Source organism: Saccostrea echinata, unplaced genomic scaffold (genome assembly GCF_033153115.1).
Source record: "Saccostrea echinata isolate AGI-Se365-2 ecotype Australia unplaced genomic scaffold, CSIRO_AGI_Sech_v1 ptg000015l, whole genome shotgun sequence".
Lineage (NCBI taxonomy): Eukaryota > Metazoa > Mollusca > Bivalvia > Ostreida > Ostreidae > Saccostrea > Saccostrea echinata.
In genome coordinates this window covers 13,744,890-13,769,998 of record NW_026889764.1, presented here as the reverse complement: position 1 = coordinate 13,769,998, position 25,109 = coordinate 13,744,890, and the positions used below count along the sequence as shown (strand labels likewise).

The 25,109-nt window shown below is 33.5% G+C and overlaps 2 protein-coding genes and 1 pseudogene across 2 annotated transcripts in view; all 3 read left to right on the top strand.

Moving 5' to 3' along the window:
* Window positions 1-25,109, top strand: part of LOC133187644 (amidase-like) — a 144,254-nt gene that overhangs the window by 61,477 nt on the left and 57,668 nt on the right. The gene's annotated exons all lie outside the window — the stretch shown is intronic.
* LOC133187555 (uncharacterized) lies at window positions 9,446-14,796 on the top strand. The gene is made up of 2 exons (XM_061322958.1): window positions 9,446-9,520; window positions 9,992-14,796. The coding sequence occupies exons 1-2, from the start codon at window positions 9,487-9,489 to the stop codon at window positions 14,776-14,778; spliced, it is 4,821 nt and encodes a 1,606-aa protein (XP_061178942.1). The 5' UTR covers window positions 9,446-9,486; the 3' UTR covers window positions 14,779-14,796.
* On the top strand, window positions 19,760-21,719 carry LOC133187955 (uncharacterized; annotated as a pseudogene).

Below are 25,109 nucleotides of genomic sequence, written 5' to 3'. Positions count from 1 at the left end.
TTACCAACATATATTTGTAGTCTAGAGTATTTCACTTCGCCTATGTAATTGTCAATATACAGTAGCTGGTCACTCAAAAAGAAAATTAAGATACCAGATACCATTAATTGATATTACAGAGCTTGCGCGTGATAACATACCAATCCTGATACCCCGTTTGTATTCGTTCACTCTGAGTGCAGGTAAGTTAGTTTTCCTATAACCGACTTCCAATCCTCTTTTAAGTCGTGCAAACTCTTTGTACCAAACGCTTTTGTAGCTCGGTCGAGGATACAGAACTAGGAATCTAGGTGAATTGTTTAATAAAAGGAGACATTCCTAGTGAAAAACAGACATTTCTGACAGCAAGATATTTTGCCTTGATACTTTTGAAGCATTTCCTTCCGCGTTAATGTGTATTTCAGACACAATTAAATTGTTAAGTATTGCTTTTAATTACAAGTCACTTTTAATATTCCGTTAAAATGTTCTCATCTTTTGAAATTTTTTATTCAATATTCTTTTGTTAAAATATGAGAATTTCCGAAAGAAAAAAAATACGTAGCAAAATAATACTAGAAAACAACTGCTATATTTTTTAATTAATTGATCCTATATTAAGTACCTGTATTTTTGTGGAGATATACTGCAAGCACTCAATTTACAACATTTAACAGACTGTGACGTGATTTAAAGGTCTGAATTTCGTAGATCTTGGATAGAGCAGACTCGAACACCATGTGACTGAATCACAGTAAAGTCTATAAGTAAGTGCTTCATAACCATGCATGATAGATGATAGATAGATGGAAAATCAAACATTTTATACTTATTGTAACATCATCATCACAATGTCAAGGTTTTGTGATTTCGGAACTCCACACAAACCCTTGACATAAGTCGTTATTTAAAAGTTGGGTTTGTGGTTACGCATGACTTAATGGGTAATTATAATTAAACTAACCAATGAGAATGTAATTTTCAAATCCGTCGTTTTCAAATGACCCAACTCCAGAGCATATCTTTTGTTACTGTTAGGATGACGATCTTCCAAAAAATTAATCCCCGATGTTTCATTTAACGTAACTAGTCACAAATCCTACAATATCGACACTTTCCATTTTAAAGACGAGTCATATCTGTTTACAAAATTTACCTACAATAACAGCTGTTTTCTGATTGGTTCCAGTCCTAGACCAGGAACAAGTGAAATAGTAGCTTTCTAGCCCAACTTTTATATAGCGACTTATGTCAAGGGTTTGTGTGGAGTTCCGAAATCACAAAACCTTGACATTGTGAGGATGTTGTAACATTTGCAGTAGAATTATTTGGTTACCAAATATTTCCCCCGTCGTTTCTGTTTTGGTAGGAAGTTTTTTTTTTTTTTAATTTTCTACACATTTACAAATCATATTTTTATTCGCAAAATGTAAGTATCTTGTATTTTAATTATACAAACTGACATTTGATTTCAAGTATACATTTTCAATTTTCTCTAGATGCAGGTGATGCAGGAAATGTCTTTATTTGATTAAATGAGAGAATGCTTACAGATGACAACTGACAATCATTATGAAAGAGTGCTGTTCCGAATTTCCGAATAACTGGCTCCTTTCAAATAAATAAAAGAAGCAGTAATGAACAAGTCAATTGAAGATTTTACAAATTACATTTCGTTAACTTTCTTTCTTAGCAAAGTAATAACAAAGCATGTGAAAAAGTCCATGAATACTCATATTTTGAAAAGTGCATCCTTTATATGAAAATGTGGTTACTCACAAGTAAGTACAGACATATGATAATGTTGTACATGTACACATATAAGGTACTGCTTAGTTAACAATTATGCTTTGGATATATAGAAAAAAGGGTTTTCTTTCTTACAAAGGATTGTCTCACTTGTATTGCTTCACATATATCAACCCCTGCACATGCCTACTGTACGGGTGTGTTTATGTACGATTTAAACACCTAGCATGAATGTGCGCTTGCGCGAGGTCAATCTACTTAATTATGAATATGTGGTTTTCAAGACCCTGGCGATTTTGAGAGAACTTTTCGTATATTTTTCCAAGAAGAAAATGTACTACGGAAGGTAGGTTTCTTACTGCTTGGTTATTCAGTTTCACTGAAATGTCACTATGGGAATGAATCGCAATCTTTCCCGTTACTTTCGGTTTTGATTTCAAGAAACGAAAGAAGATGTTGATTAAAGGTATCACACCGGTAATTGTTTTCACTATGTAACTCTATATAGAATAAAAAATCATTAAAAATCAGGTATTCGAATTCATGAAAAAATATTTAGCAGGAAGTGTTAAACGTTACCAGTCACATCAGCTGACACCAAAAAATAGGGTACCTACATGGCATTTTCTGATTTTTTCCATCCGCAAACAGGAATACCCTCAAAACCACGTGTATTCAATGTGTTTATAAACATCCTGTGTGCACCCCAGGAAGTGGCCTCCTATGCCCCGAAAGAAATAGTTCCTGTCAAAAACCTTTAATATTTTACAAAGTACATAAAATATCCTAAGCACAGATACCAAAAATGTAAAAATAGAATAAGGGAAATTAAAAAAATTTCTCACAATAAAAAAATATTTCTTTATTATGTATGGAACTACAATTGACTAAGTTCATTTTGATTGGTCAATTACCGGTGTGATACCTTGAAGGACCTTTGAAGTTGTCAGATTTTTTTCTTTTTTGCACCTGAGATTTCTTAAATAACTGTCACTAACATCCTGAAGTCTGGGGATCTAATTCCCATTATTGCTGGAGATATGATGCATTTATCTCCCTTACTCCAGAGCAGTCAAGAATACACACTGAGCACTCTGACAGAAGTTTTTTGTGCATATTTTGAAGCAGAATTTCATCCTTAATAGACTAAGCCTGGCAACCAATTTTGTATCCCTGGAGAGTATATGCATTGTTCTTCACAACAAACAAAAAATAATTCACAAGTCTGAGACCATTATGCAATTATTACATAACAAAATTGCATTCTACCCTCCTAAGAATGACAAAATTTACAGAAATTGTTAAATATTAGGCTGATAATAAAATCTGCATCTGGTCAATTTATGTTCCAAAGAAAGCCTAGGTACTTGTCTACAACCTGCTATGCAGAAGTTTATCTAAAAGCTGTGTTGTAACACAGGGCAGTCCAAATGATATCAGCATCTGGGGAGGTTCTAGACAGCTCTGACACTCCATTAAACTTGCTTTGATGATAAGAAAATGGAGAAAACAATTCAGATGTAATTTATTGTTGTGATTTATGTAACTGGCTTTCTCTGCAGACACAAATTAGCCATGAAATTCCAATTGAACATACATAATTATCCTCTTTTCATTGAATTACTCAGGAATTTCAAAGGTGTTTGATGAATTTGCATGATTAATTCAAGATTACAGCTTTTTGTTTCACCAAATTTACATAAAAATTCAACATTTAAATTTAAAAATATAAATCTTAAACATTTTTATGGGTCTTAACACTTTTAAATGTGAATAAATGCAACAAAGAAACTAATATCAGGCCATCCTCCATGATTCTTGGAGGTGGGTGGGTGTACAAAAAATGCTGATAAAATTTACAGGAAGTGACAAAAGAAGAACATGGCACTTTATTAGCTGAATTATGGTTATTCTGATATTTTGATTGTGTAAATATGTCAAATTTCTTCATCACTTTAATTTGTAATTTATTAATATTTCAGTACATTAATGTGTTTAACAAATCATGCTAAATAAACATCCTGACTGAGACTTAATTTAAAAGAGAGGGTCAACACCTACATAAAAGTGGTAAAATGACAAAAAACATTCTCCGGCAAACTGAAAAATCTTGAATGTCAGCTGCGAAAGCATGGAAAAAGTCTAGAGAACCATAACAGGCATACCATGGTGCTAAGTGACATTCTGTACTATATGTGTGATGCATGGTTGGGACTCAGAATAAGTATTCACTCTCATGCCCTGACAGTATTTATGCATTTTTGGTCATAAGCTTCTTATTTTTGAAAAATTCTTAATAAATTTTATTTGTGCATTACTTTTGTTAGACAAATTTAACTCATTTCATTATTTCTATTCCTCCACTCCAGTAATAAATGAATCACTTAAGGTGAATAAAATGAAAGTAAACCCAGTCCCTGTAAAATTTAACACTTTTTAAAAACATGTTTAACACTTTTTAAAAACATGTTTTACTTCTTCACATTTTATCGCAGTTGTTGCTTTTGTTGAAAACTCATTCGCAAACCCAGAATTAGTCTATTCTTGAAAAAATCAGCCTAAAGTGCTTTTACGGCAAAGTCTGTAGACACTATAATTGACTGCGGTCAGGTGGTGCACAGAGTTTAAAGTCATATAAAATAAAAAACCAACATTTTCTAACTTCTTTCTACATGTCAGATGCATAATCCTCCTTTGAAAGTCATAATTTGGAGTTTTGAGGTTAAAACATGACATATCATTAGTATTTTACATAGAAACCTGTATAAATTAATGTCAACCCTGCTTCTAAATTTAGAAATATGTGCTTTCACACAGAAAGTTCATAAAATGACATATTTTGTTGAAATATGCCTTTATAAAATTAAAACTGCCTTTAATATGGGTGTAGATGATTTTACACAATCACCTTCAAGGTATCACACCGGTAATTGTTTTCACTATGTAACTCTATATAGAATAAAAAATCATTAAAAATCAGGTATTCGAATTCATGAAAAAATATTTAGCAGGAAGTGTTAAACGTTACCAGTCACATCAGCTGACACCAAAAAATAGGGTACCTACACGGCATTTTCTGATTTTTTCCATCCGCAAACAGGAATACCCTCAAAACCACGTGTATTCAATGTGTTTATAAACATCCTGTGTGCACCCCAGGAAGTGGCCTCCTATGCCCCGAAAGAAATAGTTCCTGTCAAAAACCTTTAATATTTTACAAAGTACATAAAATATCCTAAGCACAGATACCAAAAATGTAAAAATAGAATAAGGGAAATTAAAAAAATTTCTCACAATAAAAAAATATTTCTTTATTATGTATGGAACTACAATTGACTAAGTTCATTTTGATTGGTCAATTACCGGTGTGATACCTTGAAGAACACATGTTTTAATGCTAAAATGCAAGATACTACAGGGATTTATCAGCACCTTCTCAGGGGCCGAAATACGGCTCCATTCCCAATTGAAAATGAGTTCAGTTTTCCCCCAATTTGGCAGTATTTTTTCCCAATTGGTGAACAATGCTTTTATATTTAATTATCTTGGAAAAAACGAAGTAAAACTATCAGAATGTCTGTTATTTTCATCTATTTAACTCATTTAGCAAAGCTACAGTTATAACACATGTTTAACAAGAGGCCCATGGGCCACATCGCTCACCTGAGCACAATGGCTGGGCAAAAGCACAAATCAGTTCAGTATTGAAAAGATTACCGGGAAGGGGGGGGGGGGCTTGAATTTTAAACTACCTGATGATGCTTCCATGTCAATATAACAAATGGCTTTGTTGTTCTTGAGAACATTTTAAAAAAAAAATTCCCATATATTCCTTTGTAAAAATTTGATCCCCCATTGTGGCTCCTCCCTATCCCAGGGGTCATCATTTGAACTTGAATCTACACTACCTGAGGATGCTTCCATATTAGTATGACTAAACATAGCTTTCCTGTTCTTGGGAAGAAAATATTTTTTCTATATGTTTCCATATCAAAATGACTAATCATGGTTTGCAGTTCTTCAGAAGATATTTTCCTTTACATTTCTATTTAAAACTTTGATCCTCCATTGTGGCCCCATCCTACCCATGGGGGCCATGATTTGAATAAAATAGAATCTACACTACCTGAGGATGCTTCCACATAATAATACATCAATCAGGGCTTTGCTGTTCCTGAGAAGAAGATTTTTAAAATTTTTCCTATATATTTCTATGTAAAACTTTGATCCTTCATTGTGGCCCCACCCTACCCCCGGGGGTCATGATTTGAATAAATTTGAATCTACACTACCTGTGGATGCTTCCATATAAATATATACCATCTGGGCTTTGCTGTTCCTGAGAAGAAGATTTTTCCTATATATTTCTATGTACAACTTTGATAGTCCATTGCAGCCCAGCCCTACCCCCGGGGGTCATGATTTGAACAAACTTGAATCTACACTACCTGAGGATGCTTCCATATAAATATGGCTCATCATGGCTTTGCTGTTCTTGAGAAGAAGATTCTTAAAGATTTTTCCTATATATTTCTATGTAAAACTTTGATCCTCCATTGTGGCCCTGCCCTACCCCCTGGGGTCGTGATTTGAATAAACTTGAATCTACACTACCTGAGGATGCTTCCATATAAATATGACTCATCATGGCTTTGCTGTTCTTGACAAGAAGATTTTTAAAGATTTTTCCTATATATTTCTATGTAAAACTTTGATCCTCCATTGTGGCCCCGCCCTACCCCCGGGGGTCATGATTTTAACAAACTTGAATCTACACTTCCTGAGGATGCTTTCATATGAATATGACTCATCATGACTTTGTTGTTCTTGAGAAGAAGATTTTTAAAGATTTTTCCTATATATTTCTATGTAAAACTTTGATCCTCCATTGTGGCCCTGCCCTACCCCCTGGGTTCATGATTTGAACAAACTTGAATCTACACTACCTGAGGATGCTTCCATATAAATATGACTCATCATGACTTTGTTGTTCTTGAGAAGAAGATTTTTAAGGATTTTTCCTATATATTTCTATGTAAAACTTTGATCCTCCATTGTGGCCCTGCCCTACCCCCAGGGGTCATGGTTTGAACAAATTTGAATCTACACTACCTGAGGATGCTTCCATATAAATATGGCTCATCATGGCTTTGCTGTTCTTGAGAAGAAGATTTTTAAAGATTTTTCCTATATATTTCTATGTAAAACTTTGATCCTCCATTGTGGCCCCGCCCTACCCCCGGGGGTCATGATTTGAACAAACTTGAATCTACACTACCTGAGAATGCTTCCACATGAGTTTCATCTTTCTTGGCCCTACGGTTCTTGAGAAGATTTTTAAATGATGCCATTATTTTTTCACTAAACCCTAATTATCTCCCCTTGAAAGAGGGCGTGGCCCTTCATTTGAACAAACTTGAATCCCCTTTACCCAAGGATACTTTGTGGCAAGTTTGGTAGAAATTGGCCAAGTGGTTCTTGAGAAGAAGCCGAAAATGTGAAAAGTTTACAGACAGACAGACGGACAGAGACAGACAGACGGACAGACAGACGGACGCCGGACAAAATGTGATCAGAAAAGCTCACTTGAGCTTTCAGCTCAGGTGAGCTAAAAACACTGTAAAACATCGCCAACTTTTAATCTGAATTTCCTCCGTTTTTCTGTAAATGGTGATCTTGTGTAATTATATAAATTTATTAAGTTCTTTACACCTACTCAATTGATCTACGAGCGAATGATAAGGACTGTATGCATTATTTCAGATAGAAAATATATATTTTCAATGCATTAAGACATATTAAAAGAGGACTATGAGAAAATGTGTACTAGTATAATTTTTTGCAGGAGGTTTGTAATTACATGTAATCTCCAGAAACAGATTCTATAATGACCTAAATTGGAATCTCATACACACTTGTACTTTCCTAAGTTGTATAAATACTTTATACTCATTGAAGCCAATTTTACTTTCATTAGACTATTATTCATAATTGATCTTGTATGATGAAGTTGGATCATATTTAATTGTCTGTTTGTTTGCCCACGTTAGAGTTCATGCTGAAGTGTTAAATGAATTACTCCTGAATACATGATTTAAGCAACATTTTAAATTTTTCCCAATTTCATCAAATAGCCGATAAGTTTTTCCCAATTCCCCAAAAATGGCATTTCCCAAAATCCAGATAAATCCCAGTACTAATTATATGATATATGCCATTTGTGTACCTTACGTCCAGCTTTAAATTTTTTTATGCTTAGTGAGTACAGGAAAGAGAGACTGGGAGTACTTAATCAGTCTAGACGAATTCCGAAAACATAGTCTACGGAAGTGAGAAATTCAGACAAAAAGTTTAGGCCTTTCATTTTTTTTTAAATTAGCATCTATGGTTAAATAATTTGGATATACTTATAGGTACGTGAAACTCTTCAAGTAGAGTACTAGTATATTCTATAGGTATAATTTAATCACCATAAACTGATTTGTGCCATGTTGTGTCTTAAGGAAAGGTAACTCAGATGTGAAAATCGTGTATAGGAATGGCATATAGTGTGCTTCAATTTGGTATTGTTTTGCACACAGAAAGGGTTTCTTGTATTGTTTTGTACGCAAAAGCATTGATCAAAACAGAGAGAAATAAGCCCTTAACAATGTCGGATAAACCAAGAGGGGGCGTGGGGATGTGTATAAATATGTAGGTGGAAAACTTCATTATATTAAAAAGTACATATCGAAATACGTTGAAATGGATAATTTTATAAAATACAAGATTTGGCATTCTTGCAAAAGAACATATAGATGGATTTTCTCAAGCAATCAATATCTTGCCGAGGGAGAAATGATGTCCTTAATAAACTGTATTTCCTCAATACAGACCTGCCATCAGTTTCCTGAAACCAAAAATTTCTAAGAATATTTCGCAATAAAGATGTCACTAATTTTTGTAAATACAAACCTCGGAAAGTAAAGAGGAATGATTTCATTCCTTGAATTTTAATTTTCATATGAAATTATGGACAGTTTGCAGTCTCTTGGCTTGTTATTGTTACTGGCATACTGTGTTCTTTAAATTTGAAATAATACGGCTTAAGTGTGACTTAATATTTAATCTTCACCAAAAACGTACTCATAAATAAATATTTCTAAAAAGAATAGTGAGTAATGCGTAACAATGAATAAAGTCAACAGCTGAACCACAAACGAACAATACAGGTAGATGTAAATAGCATCCATGGGTAAGGAGAGGAAAAAACTATTAATCAAGCGGTCCCAGAGGGCATAAACGTTTCGACCAAAATATTAAAACTAATGCAAAATTTATAAAAAACAAAAAAAAATTAAGAGATAAAATATAAGTGTTTCAAAGGTCTAATATTCATGCACTAACAAAATATATTCATTTAACAAAGTCTTTAATTTTATTTTTGTTATAGTTAGTATACAAAACACAAAGGTATGGCGGAGATAAGCCGCCTTAAAAGTGGAGGACGTCGTGATCGCAAGAACAAAGACACTGGTATGAAAATGCACGTATTTTTCAATGTACCTTTTTCTTTAATTGACAAATTACATAATGGCTTTTATGATGTTCGAATTAGGTAAACTTATATCAAATATTTAATACGTCAATGAGGGAAATATTTAACATGTAAATATATATTTAATATGCTTTTTTATTTAAGGTAAGAGTCCTACAACTGGTGAGACAACCATCAATATCTACCATACTGAACAACATGGCAGTCATAACACCGTTATAATGAACTCTCCATCTTCAAGAGGGGATAAAGAAGGTTTTTTTTAAAACAATTTTTCTGTTTTACTGTAAAATCACTTATATTCCAGGGGCCAAATTCTTGTGGTTTAAGTAATAACTATTGATTCATGGGGATTTGATTTCTTGGTTTGAGAAAAGACATGATATTGTAGTTTGAAAATTTTACATTTCATGGGGGTCATGAATTCATTGGTCTGTTCATATCGAGGAAATTAAACTCAAATGAAAACTAGTGATTTCACAGTATGTAGAACTGATATTTTAGCAAAAATCTAAAACTATTCCTTTCTTATTTTCTTTTACTCAAACACTTTTTGTTGCCCATAAACATTGTTGTAAAGAGATGTTCACAAAATACACTATCAATTGCCATTGTGTAAGTGAGTGTGTGAATTTGTGCAACTATTTGTCCTTTTAAAGGAAGGCCTTATATATAAGGAATTAGGAAATAAATTCAGAAAACATATTTCTTTTTCTTATTTTTCAGAGGATCCTTTTGATAGGAACGAAATATTAATTGGTATGGTAAATAGCATCCTCAATCCAACTAATGCCCCAAAGCCATCCACCATGTCGGTCCAAGATTTTAAGGAACAATTCAGAAAAGAATACAAAGAAGAGTTTGATAAAGTTTCTGGAGTTTCTGTACCTCAGTTTGTTGATAAAAATAGTCAATTCTTTGAAACAGTTCAGGACAAAAAACTCAGAATGATGATAAAGCAAAGGAGGAGAAAAAATCCAAAGAAGAAAAAGAGAACAAAAAGAGAAGATCCACATTTAGAACCCATATCCCTGACTGAGGATATATCTGAAGCTGAATATATGACTGCAGAATCAGGACAGTGCTCAGAGGAATCTTCTGAGGAGAGTTCACCAAATGAAGCTTATTTAGAATCATGCAAGGAAAGACTGGGCAAAATGTTAAGTGACACATCTGATAGTGATGATAATGCAAAAACAGTTAAAGAGTCTGATCCAATGTTTTCAGAGTGGAAGCAAGTTTGCAGAAATAAAAGTCAAGTCCCACCTCCTTCTTCCGAAAATCAGTCTGGGCTACAACGACAGTTTCACAGAACAATGTCAGAAGAAGAGAAGAGAGATTTAACAAGTAGACTTCTTCAAAGAAAGGATTCCCATGATTTTATTTTGAAACAATCTGTTAAAGAGTATTTAAATCATCCTTGTAAATTAGTTTTAGATCTCGTGAGTCTATGGAACACCACGGCACGTACGACTTCATATATTGTTATAAGACTTGACCAAAATATGAATATGGCATTAATTTCCGACTTTCTCAAATTAGATAATTTTACATCTTTACCTCAATACCAATATTTTGGAGTTGAAATTATGAAGAGTCTTTATGGGGTATTTGAAATTCCATCTAGTCACGGAGCAGGCCAGCCAGTTATAACAAAGACCGAAATGAGACATTCTGAAAATCAGGCAGCCTGTTGGGAGCGTGATCAGCTATGGATCAGGCAAACTACATCTCCCTCTGCCCTTTCCTTGTCAGATCCATTACTTGCTATGATTTATCAATGGTTCGCTGGTGTTCCAGATTCTCTAACAAAACCGAAATCAGGTAAAGTACAAGATGAAAAAAGTGCACCTTCAATTCCTACTCCCACAGAAAACAAAGACTTCATCACTGACAAAAAAAGGAGCTCCCTGGAGATTTTTCGAATCGCTGTGAGAGGTTTTGTAAAGGGACAATACATTCTTCTCGCTGGAAACATGCCAAAAGGGATGCAGAATATGGAAGCAATATCAACAGTCCCTTGGATTTATGTATTTGATTTTGACTTCACAAGCAGAGATTCAGGTCTTCTATGTGTAAATGAAAATTTTATAAAGAAAAGACGGTCTCTGCATCTAACGAATTGGCTTCAAACACCAGCAGGAATTTCAGAAAATGGAACATCATGGACATTTCTGCGTGGTAGAAGAGACAATCCTGAAAGTGTCTTCAAAAATACTAATGACTTGAGAGACTGGCTTCATAGAGTTAAGGGAAACATTGATTTACACATTGAGCACATTCAAAGATATATCGAAGATTACACAGTCATTACTGTAATAATGTTTTGGCCTTCAGATGAGAGCTTAGCTCAGCATATGCATAAATTTTTAACACGGTTGGATGAAGGGCTTGATCCAAAGCCAAAGATAATTTTGTGCATTCCTGGAAAACCGGTAACTGACATTGGCAATTCCATACTGACAGTGTTAAAAAACGAAATGGGTGAGAACCTTATCATAATAGACTGTGATTTGAAACTTGTGTGTGGTTGTATCATTGACATTACTAAAAGTCACCAAATACAAGCACATGTAAAATATACCTTACCCACTGCTGATGACTTCAGTGACCCCTCCATTGAGGACTGTGATGCAGCATGGCTTAAAGAAGAACTTGAAGTCCTGTACCTTTCGAATCCATATACAAAAGGCAAAATAGATGTGAAAGCTCTGGAAGAGGAGGGTGATTCATTTTTCCGGGGAGGATCTCTACATTGGTTTGCATGGTACGAAGTTGGTGCCGGTCATTTTGACGCACAGCGTGACCTCATGACTGCTGTAATGAAAGCTATCAAGGTGTTCATTGATGAAAACAGATCAGGAGTAGTGACACTTTACCATGCCCCTGGTTCTGGAGGAACTACTTTGGCCCAGAGAATACTCTGGGAATTCCATACACAGATTCCATGTGCGCATGTAAAGTTGAGGTCCACATTGCCAGTAGCAAATCTCGTTGAGCGTATTGAAATGATGTATGCAAAAACACACAGACCAGTCTTATTATTGCTTGACGGTGATGATGAAGTCAAAGTTAAACAACTGATTAGAATTCTTAAAACCAACTACAGATGTTACATAATTATTCTTTACGTGAAAAGATACCCATATATGCAAAAGAAAGGTAATAAGCTTTTCCTGCAGGGAACTGTTTCCAAAGTGGAAGCAAAACGATTGGCACTTAAATTCAAAAATCAGTGCAAGGATGACACAAAGAAACAAGAGCAGTTAAGCAAATTTTGCGAAGATGTTGAAAATGGAAAGCAGCATCTCGTGTACGAGTTTGGACTTGCTGCCTACTTGCATGAATACATAGGTATTGGCAAGTATGTGAAGGGCTATTTGTGGCCAGCAAAAAAGAGTGACACGGAGGCATTTTCTCTAGGGAGAAAACTACTATCATACCTATCTCTAGCCTATTACTACGGTCAAACTGCTTTGCCTTTGCAATTTTTCTATGCATTACTTCACAAACCCCAAAATTACCTTATTGAAATGGATGATTTGCCGCAACCAGTCTCACAATTTGTAGTTTTTGATAAAAACGAATGCAAATCAAACAGCATTCGAGTTTGTCATTACCTAATTGCCAAGGAAATTCTGGAACAGGTTCTTGGTAATGGTTCAGAGGAACGAAGCACGCAACTTTGTTTGACAGCGAGACAGAACCTTGCGCATTTTTGCGAAGAGTTTATCGAATATGCAAGCAGAAAAGGGGTAAAATCAGGAAACATTGTTTATCTTCTGACAAGAATTTTTATTTTCCGTGATAATAAGGATATGGGTGAGAATGCTGAACAAATACGAAAGAAACCTGTTCTTTCTAGACTTATGTTAGATATTAGTTCAAAAGGTCCATTTTTTTCAGAACGTTTGAACGTTCTCAAAAAATTAACGGAAGCCTTCCCAAATGACCAAAATTTCCATGCACATCTTGGACGCTTTTATGCCTACTGTCGACCAAATGAAGACGACGAAGCTGAAAAATGTCTTCAGAAGGCTACAGAAATCTGTGAAAGACAAATAGGAAACAAAACCAAAGAAGAACTGGATGAAAGGCTATTGCATTCATTAATGCATGTTTATCATATATATGGCACGGTGCTGCAGAAGAGGATAGCCAGATACACTGGCCAATCCCCAACAGATGAACCAGACATCGAAACAACAGAAGAGGTATTTGATGAGAGGTTACAAGAACTTATCCAACTTGCTAAGTTGTCTTGTGAATACTTTAAGAAGTGTAGGAACTTCACGCCAGATGGTCACGAATCATGCTATGGTTTTGTTGGTGAGATAACAGTTCGTCTACAAATATGTGACTTTATTGAGAGAAACTTTAAGGAACATGATGAGTCATCAGGAATAAAGGCATATCTCTCTTACAGCGGTGACACTTATTCCACTGGAAGGAAATTTGTAAAGAAAAGTGTTTATTGTATCGATAATTTACTCATGGAATGTTACTACACTTTAGAGGGTGATGACATCGATCATTCAGTGCAGAAGGTAATATTTTGGTATAACCATCTTTTCAGTAAACATGCTGTTGATTTAGAAGATCTAGCAGAAGGTGACAACATTCATGCATACCGACTTCAGATTGCTGCAAAGAAACTGAAGTACAGCTGTGGCGAAACAAACTTGATGATGCTTGAAAAAATTGACAGAGAAGAAGACATCACTGCAATTGTTCATTTGTACGAAAATATCTTTAGGGAAACCATATCAGTAGAAAGCAAATCAGTATTAGACAGAGACTACACAGAATGGATCTTTGCCATCAGACACAGGCTATTCAATCAAGTCTACTCAGTTGAAACAGTGTTACAACATGTTCGCAGGTGGCATGACTTTTTACATTCTCCTATGTCAAAGTTCTACCTATTTATTTTAACAAGTCTTCTTGGGTTTGGAAAGAACAACACAAATGGAAGCAGTGAGTCTTTATCCGAAGCAAACATTCTAAAGAAAGACATGGAAAAAGTAAGCAGGTATGTTTTGAAGCCCAAATACCCAAGAGAATGGCTACGGAAAAACGGAGAGGGAATTAAAACTCTGGAGCCAGGAATACGATTTATGGGATATGTTGTCTTAGATGACCGCAATCTAAGAGAAGATATATATGAAACACTTCGAATTTGTAAAGGTACAATTTGTGCACCAAACAACAAGAAACTCGGAGGTTTCATTTCTCTCGATCTTGGAAACAATGTGGTTCCTGTCAGGGTATTTTATATCCCAAACAAGGCAAATTTAGCTAGCACTGCTCACGCTGAGAAACGTGTCGAATTTATTCTTGGGTTTAGCCTTCATCATGGATGGGAAGCTTTCAATGTATTCCTTCTTAAAAAGTATCCGTGCCCAAAGCCACAGTGTAACGCTCACATAGAACTAACCACTGCAGACGATAATGTAAAATGTCCTGGATGTCAAAAGACTGTGCACAGAGATGAATTTACAGAAGTTCTGTAAAGAAGAATGCGATGCACATGTTCCCATTCATGTTTATATCTTTAATTATTATTATTATTATTATTAAATCTATAATAATAGTAAATCAATGTTAATTTCCAATAATTATACTTGCAAGTATGTGCATTACTGAACTTTTTTAAATGGATAAGTCTTTATTGTTAATTTCTAGTCTAAAATGGAATATTATGAACAAGAATTTTTGACCATTTATTAGTAATGCATATAACAATTCTATGATATTTGAAAAATTGGAAAATTTACGAAATGAATATTTGAAAAAAAATGTAGATTTATTACAATTAAGAAAAAACATATCGAAAACTGAGTAACTGTATCCGTGTTGTACTTACTTCCGACAACAATATATAATACATTCACTACGGAAACTACACCTTTTATGAATATAAATGTAGGAAATTCAGAATGCCATTATAAGAATTTCAAGGAAATATGAACATATATGTTACAGGTACAAGTAATTATTTACCAGACTGACTTTTACAATTATAACAGTACTATGTATGTGCAGTTTGCGAAAATGAAAACTTTATTTTCAGTTATTTTTATGTTGCAATTATGCATGCTGATACTCTGTGACACAAACCGTTCCCTTTGTGATGGGTAGGTACATGTATTTACGTATATTAAACGAAAAGGCAAAATAACCTACGTGTACAATATGATGAACATTTAGAAAATATTTGCCCCATTGCTTTGAATTTAGCTTAAATGCCTGATTTTATGAACGAAAAATTGTGAAAATTCTGTTTTCTAAAAAAAAAATGATTTGTTTATTTAGGAACTGCTGTGTCGGTTACAAATGGAATATAGATAGAACATCATGTGTTCGTAAGTTAAAAAAAAATAAGTGCTTGTAAAATTCTTAATATGTTAACTTCATTCTTTACACAAGAAAATACATGTCAAATCCACATCAAATTGGAAAACGTGCCATTGAAAATAAAAATGAACGTTAGTGCACCCTTTTATTGGAATAATTAAATAAATCTTAAATTTTTATAGCATGTGCTATAGGCTTTTGGGGAGAAAATTGCTCTTTGATATGCCGTTATCCTTCATTTGGTAAATTGTGTCAATCAGAGTGCACCTGTACTAAATATGACTGTGATCACAGTAGAGGATGTCCACGCTTAGGTAAGTTATCCTCTCCAAGTCTGTCACTCCTGTTCTTTATTGAAAATTAGTATAACTTCTCGATTGATCTGTTTACTATGAAGGAGCCAGTCATTTAGCATCGATATCTTAAATTTTTTTAAATATCTTCGATTTTTCAAACTTTTGCATTTGGTAAAATAAGCTAGATTTTATCATTTTTTTCTTTATTGTATATATTATACACAACAATTATTGTTTTTCCTTTAATAATTAAGCATCAATGGCTATAACAGGGAAATATATGCACCGTGTCCACACGCGATTTATGACAGCGTGGAAGCAAAATTTTCCTTCAATGGTCGGGAATAATTTCTATAATAAAATAAATGAAACTAAATTTTAAAACCCCTGTTAATATCTGAGATAATGTTTTTCTCACCTATCCATGTCTAATTAAAAGTAAATGACCGATTTATCTCAATACTAGCTTCAAACATGTAGTTTTGATTAAAAAACGCCTTAGAAACATTGCAATAAAGACGAGAATTAAAACAGCTGGTATGAATTTGATTTTTTATCATATAAAAGTATATATACAATACCTATTTTCCTCCAGGAAATAAAATTTAAGAGAATGATGTTATTTAATTTTTTTTATCTTGAGGATGTCCACTTGGATTTTCCGGGAAATATTGCGAACTTTCATGTAAGTTTCCAAGTTACGGTCTGGGATGTCAGATGGAGTGCTTATGTACTGAAGATGCCTGTAACCATGCCACAGGATGTGCTAGTATTGTTCAATTCTGCACAATATGTTACTGAGAAGAATAAAATACGATATCTAAAATATTTTTATAAACATTCAGACGCTAAAAATTTTTAATATAAACTCTAGTTTTTTCCCCTTACCTCTCAGTCTCCAAGTAAAATATTTCAAGCATATTTTTATGGTATTAAAATAGAGATTTAGAAAAAAAAAGCATAAGAGTCCCGAAGATTGCAAGCTTATATTCAAATAAAAAAATTATACACTTTTTTATAGGAAGAATATGATTTACAAGTAAAATTATATTTTTCATCATGCGTGTGATTTAATGTTTCAGATCTGTCAAATGAAACCACACAAGAGATTATTACATTAGATTCCAACCCCGAGGTTTTGAAAGCTGAACTGAGGGGCTCTGCAACATATACTTCACACTCTGACTTGTTACAAATGACGAACCACAAACCAAAAAATGTGGAAAGGGGTACTAGTATACCAAATTTCAATATTTTTTCCTGTCATCTGTTAGTAGAATAAGCTTTTACACACACTTGCAAACGCATCCGTTTGCAATGTAAGTACTTTCTTTCTTTAATTTAACAATGCACATATATTTTTTTTCTATTTTTTACATTTTTGCTCCGTAATATCGATATGATAAAAAAAGCTTTTTAGTACATTTCATGGAGATTATTTAAAAATATTAAAAAGACATATTTTCGTTGCTTTTTTCGCAGAGAGAACATGTCCATCTTTCTCTTATTGGGCTTTCCTAGGAGTAAAAGCTAAAGCCATGTTAGTGAGCATAATCACTCTCGGATTAATTTCTCTAATTTTAATCTTACTGCACGTGTTGTTAAAAATCCTATTAAAACGAAGAGACTCTCGATCGACGCCCAGAAGAAAAGAAAGTTTCCATCCATAACATATATAACTTGTACGTTGTATGGCCGCAGTGATAAATGGATTACAGTGGGAGATAATTTTGAAGCTACTTTATACAAAATAATTTGTCATAATTTACTAGTAGCAGTCTCATATTATTAGTTTAAAAATAAATGATAGAGTACATCTTCCTTTAACTTTAATTTATTTTTGTGTTTTCATCAATTGTGGATGTGTAACTGATACATGTACATGCACTGAACTGTTTTCGGGTTAATTGTTGGAGAATAGAGTAAATAAAAACACACACAGACAAACTTCATAATCTAGCTATTTACCTAGGATTCGGAAATTTTAAGCGAATGCAAAGTATTGCAGGTTTTTGTTGGTTTGATATGTTTTGTATCGTAACATTATAGCATGTTCAAAGGTAGGCTTGAACGATGGGAATGAATTTATTTTAAGCAAAACACATGCATTATAGCTAGGTCTTTTTGAAGAGAGAGAGAGAGAGAGAGAGAGAGAGAGAGAGAGAGAGAAAAGTAAGAGAGAATTTAACGGTGCACAATTGTTTAAGTGAGAAGAATCAGTTATAGAGATGCTTAAGCTTCTGATCGACAATATCTGTGTGGTTTTTGGAGACGAGGTCTTCCAACAATCTGTGGGAATCCCCATGGGAACCAACTGCGCCCTGTTATTAGCAGACCTATTTTTATATGTAGCAGAATGTATTCAAAACCTTATGATGAGAAAAAGAAAACTCTTCCTGTGGTCTTCAACTCGACATTTAGATATATCGACGACGCATTAACAATTAACAATATTTATTTCCATTCATATGTAGACAAGATGTATCCTAGTGAGCTTTAAATAAAAGATACCACAGAGTCTGACACAACTGTTTCATATTTGGATATTTTACTAGAAAAAGACGTTAATGGTAATTTAACAACCAAGCTTTATGATACACGTGATTATTTTAAATTTTTCATCGTCAACTTCCCTTACTTATGCAGCAATATTCCCCCAGCACCTGCATATGGGGTTTATATCTCTCAGTTGATTCGATACGCAAGAGCATGCATTACATGTGGACAATTTCTAAAACAAGATAAGTTATTGACAAACAAGTTTATGAAACAAGAATTTCAACAGTTTCTTTTAAAGTCATCATTTTGTACTTTATATGGTCGAAACTATAATCTTGTAAGCATTAACAATCTATCACTAAGTCAAATGCTGACTTTTCCATACTAATTGTTGGGCCATTATATATTTACACACTGAATGGTCGAGGATTTTCCGTTATTTCCGGATCATGACAAGGAGAACACGGCGGGTGTGACCGATAGGCAGGGAATACTCACTCCTCCATGGCACCTGATCCCACCTCTGATGTTTTAGAGGTCCATGTTTGCTCTGCTCCTGATTATAGTTTGAGCTTGTTGCCGGTCATTTTGACGCACAGCGCGACCTCATGACTGCTGTAATGAAAGCTGCTGTAATGAAAGGTGTTCATTGATGAAAACAGATCAAGAGTAGTGACACTTTGCAATGCCCCTGGATATGAGGAATTACTTTGGTCCAGAAAATACTCTGGAAATTCCATACACAGAATCCATGTGCCCAAGTAAACTAGACGTCCATATTGCCAGTAACGAATCTCGTTGAGCGTATTGAAATGATATAAATGTATGCAAAAACGCACAGACCCGTCTTATTATTGCTTGACGGTGATGACGAAGTCAAAGATAAACAACTGATTAGATTCTTAAAACCAACTACAGATGTTACATAATTATTCTTTACGTGAAGAGATGCCCATATAAACAACAGAAAGGTAATAAGCTTTTCCTGCAGGGAACTGTTTCCAAAGTGGAAGCAAAACGATTGGCACTTAAATTCAAAAATCAGTGCAAGGATGACACAAAGAAACAAGAGCAGTTAAGCAAATTTTGCGAAGATGTTGAAAATGGAAAGAATCATCGCGTGTACGAGTTTGGACTTGCTGCCTACTTGCATGTTAACAAAGGTATTGGCAAGTATTTGAAGGGCTATTTGTGGCCAGCAAAGAAGAGTGACACGGAGGCATTTTCTCAAGGGAGATAACTGCTATCATACCTTTCCTTAGCCTATTATTGTGGTCAAACTGCTTTGCTTTTGCAATTTTTCTATGCATTGCTTCACAAGCCCCCAAATTACCTTATTGAAATGGACGATTTGCCTCCACCAGCATCACAATTTGTTGTGTTTGATAAAAACGAATGCAAATCAAACAGTATTCGAGTTTGTCATAACCTTATTGCTAAGGAAATTCTGGAACAGGTTCTTAGTAATGGTTCAGAGGACACACAGCTTTGTTTGACAGCAAGGCAGAACCTTGCGCATTCTTGAGAAGAGTTTATCGAATATGCAAGCAGAAAAGGGGGTAAAATCAGGAAACATTGTTTATCTTCTGACAAGAATTTTTATTTTCCGTGATAATAAGGATATGGGTGAGAATGCTGAACAAATACGAAAAAAACCTGTTCTTTCAAGACTTATGTTAGATATTAGTTCAAAAGGTCCATTTTTTCGGAAGGTTTAAATGTTCTCAAAAAATTAACGGAAGCTTTTCCAAATGACCAAAATTTCCATGCACATCTTGGACGCTTTTATGCCTACTGTCGACCAAATGAAGACGATCAAGCTGAAAAATGTCTTCAGAAAGCCACAGAAAATTGTGAAAGACAAATAGGAAACAAGACAAAAGAAAAATTGGATGAAAGGCTATTACATTCATTAATGCACGTTTATCATATACATGTATATGGCACAGTGCTGCAGAAGAGGATACCTAGATACACTGGCCAATCTCCAACAGATGAACCAGACATCGAAGCAACAGAAGAGGTATTTGATGACAGGTTACAAGAACTTATCCAACTTGCTAAGTTGTCTTGTGAATACTTTAAGAAGTGTAAGAACTTTACACCAGATGATCACGAATCATGCTATAGTTTTGTTGGTGAGATAACAGTTCGTCTACAAATATGTGACTTCATTGAGAGAAATTTTAAGGAACACGATGAGTCATCAGGAATAAAGGCATATCCCTCTTACAGCGACGACAAATATTCCAAGGGAGGACATTTGTAAAGAAAAGTGTTTACTGTATAGATAATTTGCTTTTGGAATGTTTCCATACTTTAGAGGATGACGACATAGATCATTCAGTGCAGAAGGTCATATTTTGGTTTAACCATCTTTTCAGTAAATATGCTGTTGATTTAGAAGATCTGGCAGAAGATGACGACATTCATGCATACAAACTTCAAAATGCTGCAAAGAAACTGAAATACAGCTGTGGAGAAACAAACTTAATGATGCTTGAAAAAATTGACAGAGAAGAAGACATCACAGCGATTGTACACTTATACGAAAATATCTTCAGAGAAACGATTGAAAGCAAATCAGTATTAGATAGAGATCTTTGCCATCAGACACAGACTTTTCAATCAAGTCAGCTCTGTTGAAACAGTGTTACAACATGTTCGCAGGTGGAACGTCTTTCTACATTCTCCTATGTCAAAATTCTATCTATTTATTTTAATACGTCTTCTTGGGTTTGGGAAGAACAACATCAATGGAAGCAGTGAGTCTTTATCCTAAGCAAACATTTTGAAAAAAGACTTGGAAAAGTAAGTAGGTATGTTTTGAAGGCTACGGAAAAGCGGAGAAGGAATTAAAACTCTGGACCCAGGAATACGATTTATGGGATATGTCGTCTTAGATGACCGCAATCTAAGAGAAGATATATAATATCAAACACTCCGAATTCGTAAATGTACAATTTGTGCACCAACCAACAAGAAACTCGGAGGTTTCATTTCTCGATATCTTGGAAACAATGTGGTTCCTGTCAGGGTATTTTATGTCCGAAACAAAGCAAATTAAGCTAGCACTGCTCACGCTGAGAAACGTGTCGGTTTTATCCTTGGATTTAGTCTACACAGTGGCTGGGAAGCTTTCAATGTCCGACTTCTTAAAATTTATTTATGTGTGTTTATAAAACAAAATATTAAAATTACATTTACACTAATGATACAATGTAACAATTCATTATAAATGTACAACCAAGTCAATGCATTAATTAACATTGTTTTATTTACTAGATGACTACTGGTTGTAACTTTCTAGTCTACAATGGAATATTATGACCAAGAATTGCATCCATTTGTCAGTAATGTATATAACAATTTCTACGAAATTTGAACATAAAGTTTACACAATGTAATAAAAAAAATAAATAAATAAACAGCTGTATTCGTGTGTTGTATTTATTTCCGACTATAATGTACAATATATCCACTACGGAAACTATACCTTTTATAAATATACTAGTACATGTAGGAAATTAAAACGCCATAATTAGAATTTCAAGGAAATATAAACATATATGTGACAGGTACATAGAAGTATGTTAGTTACCAGGATGTTTTTTTTACAATTATAACAGTAATGATGGTTGTGCAGTTTGAGAAAATGAAGACATTATATCTAGTTATTTTTATGTTGCAATTATGGATGCTGGTAATCGGTGGCACTAACAGTTTTCTTTGTGGTGGGTAAGTCAAACTTATGTTACGGTATCTGACGGAAAGGCAAATTAAGGAGGGATTCTTGTGTGGTTTCTGACTAGATGAAAAATTCAAAGTATATTTGCGTATATGTCTTATATATTTAGATGTTAGAGATTTAAAAGATCATATTTTTCTTTCCTCATCATAATTGTACAACTTTAAATAGAAATGGTAAATTGAGTTTGAAATCTAGCAGGGACTACATTTTGCGAACGGCGGCGTATGAAAATATCTCCTTTACTGCTTCTCAAAATTACTATACAAAACAATGAATTTAGTTAAAATTTTTAAACAATAAAAAAATAAAAGAAAATTTCAAATGAAAATGAAATTAATAATAATGGACTGAAGTTTTAAAATATGTCAAATAAATATGATTTTTGAAACAAACTACAATTTTGTAATCTTTTAAAAGCTTCCGGTCTAAGTACAGATTTGAGCCAAAAATCCGTAAAAAGTGTTTTTCTCTCTTAGTAAGCGGTCAAAACTTTTTGTTTTTGTATCAATTTGTATTTTTGTATGACTACTTTACCATATGTGAAAATAAGAAAAATTTAGATAAACGAAGCATATAAAAACAACTAATATATCCTAAAATCTAAAAAAAAAAATAATAAATAAAATAAAAAATAGAGGAAATTCGGATTAGCCAATATCTATTTTAGTAAATTATCTATGTCAATTTGGTAGTGTCATCTGATAGACCCTATATGATAATATCTTTTTACGCAAAAAAAAAAATTAATATTTTGAAATAGAAGTAGGCATTGCATGATTGGCAACGGTATATATTATTCTTTAGGTCAAGGAAAAAAGATAATGGTCTTGACCAGACCTTGCTTTAAAATAAAACGGTCAAATTTACTCTAGTTGATACTAAATCACTGAATGATAATGTCTTCTAGAATCTATGAAAATTTCATTTTTTTTAAATACAAGAAATATGAGAAGAATCCCTCCTTAACTAACTGTAAAATGATGTGCATTTACATAATATACGCCTGATCATTTTGAATCAAGCTTAATATTTCTGATAAAATGAACATAAAATTATGAAGATTATATTTTTCATAGAATGATTTTGTTTATATAGGAGTTGTTGCATCAGTTACAAATGGAATAAAGAAAGAACATCATGTGTTCGTAAGTTTAAAAAATGCTAGCACTTGTAAAAATTTTAACATCATCTTCAGTCGTTATAAACAAAAATGTCAATCAACAACAAAATGGAATACGTACTATTGCTAATAATAATTAAATAAAAATGAACGTTATAAGACGTAGTACATATATATGAAATGACCTTAATCTACATATTTATAACTCTACATCAAAACATGTAGGTTTAACGTTCAAAACGTAATTTTTGGAGAGTTGCCTCTTTCAAATTCAAACTATGTTATAAATTTTTCACGTTAAACGTATATTTTTCATCGTTTAAAAAATGTTAAAATGCCATATTTAAATGGATTGGTAGCCTATTTAAAAATGTGATAAAATGAGGAAAAATGTATACATGTATCTGTTACAAATTCAACTGCTGATACAATTGAGCCTGTATGGACACAATAGAAAATTATGTTGGAAATTTAACTGCTAAGAAAGTGATGAATATTAAGAGACAAAGGCTGCATACACTTTGTTTTCCCATACATAGCTTGTAAATATTGCTAAAATATTATATATTGTTTATGTTGGTATGAGTGAAGAGCGGAAGTGGGTGGGTGTCTGAAAATTTTCTGCGCAATAGATCTGTATATTTATGTATTGTATTAATAACACATAAATTATTTTTAAAAAATGAACATTAGAGCAACACGTTATAATTTAACAAATCTTAAATTTTTATAGCATGTGATAAAGGCTTTTGGGGAAAAAATTGTTCTTTGAAATGCCTTTATCCTTCCTTTGGTGACTTGTGTCAATCGGAATGTACCTGTGCTGAATATGAATGTGATCCCAGTAGAGGATGTCTACCCTTCGGTAAGGTATTCTCTGTAAGTCTGTCCCTCCTGTTCTTTATTGAAAAATAATTTAAAATTTCCATCTGTTTATTGTGGATGAACCATTCATAAAGCATCGATTATCTGAATTATTTTAGTAAATATCTTCTTTTGCGACTTCTGAATTTGTTGAATTAAAATAGATATTTTCGGTTTTGTTGCCAAAATCCATATCACGATTAAAATGCTTCATTATCATGTATTTTTCCATAATAATTTAAATAAAAATATTTATAATATATATAGGTATGCAATGATTATTAGCACTTACCAGATTTGCATACCGTGTTCACATGTTTATGACATGTACAGCGTGGGGTGCAAAAACCTATTTTCAATGCTGGTAAATGTTTTCTTTATCAGAAAATGAAACTAAATTTTAATACCTGGAGAATCTTTTTCTAAACCTTCCATGTCTTTTACAATAATTGGTCGGTTTTTATCTCGATATTAGTTGCATACGTGTTAATTAAATAATGCAGGTAGAAACGTTGCAAAAATGACTAGAATTAAAACAGATTATTTGAAAATTAGATTCTTTAAACACACACACACACACACACACACACACACACACTCCCTCACACACATACACACACACATATATATACACACACACACACACACACACACACACACACACACATATATATATATATATATATATATATATATATATATATATATATATATATATATATATATATATATATATATATATAATCCTTCAGAAAATAAAATTTATGAAGATGATATTATTTAAATATTATTACCTTTAGAGTGTCCTGTTGGATTTTTTGGACGGCATTGCGAATTTTTGTGTAAGTTTCCAAACTACGGTCTGGATTGTCAGATGGAGTGCTTTTGTACTGAAGATGCCTGTAACCCAGCCACAGGATGTGCTAGTATTATTCAATTCTGCATAAGTTACTCAAA

What these genes read in the sequence shown, in the direction of transcription:
- LOC133187555 (XM_061322958.1), top strand. Translation starts at nt 9,487, where the DNA reads ATGAACTCTCCATCTTCAAGAGGGGATAAAGAAG. An exon ending in TTCAAGAGGGGATAAAGAAG is followed by an intron (nt 9,521 to 9,991) that starts GTTTTTTTTAAA and finishes CTTATTTTTCAG; the next exon opens with AGGATCCTTTTGATAGGAAC.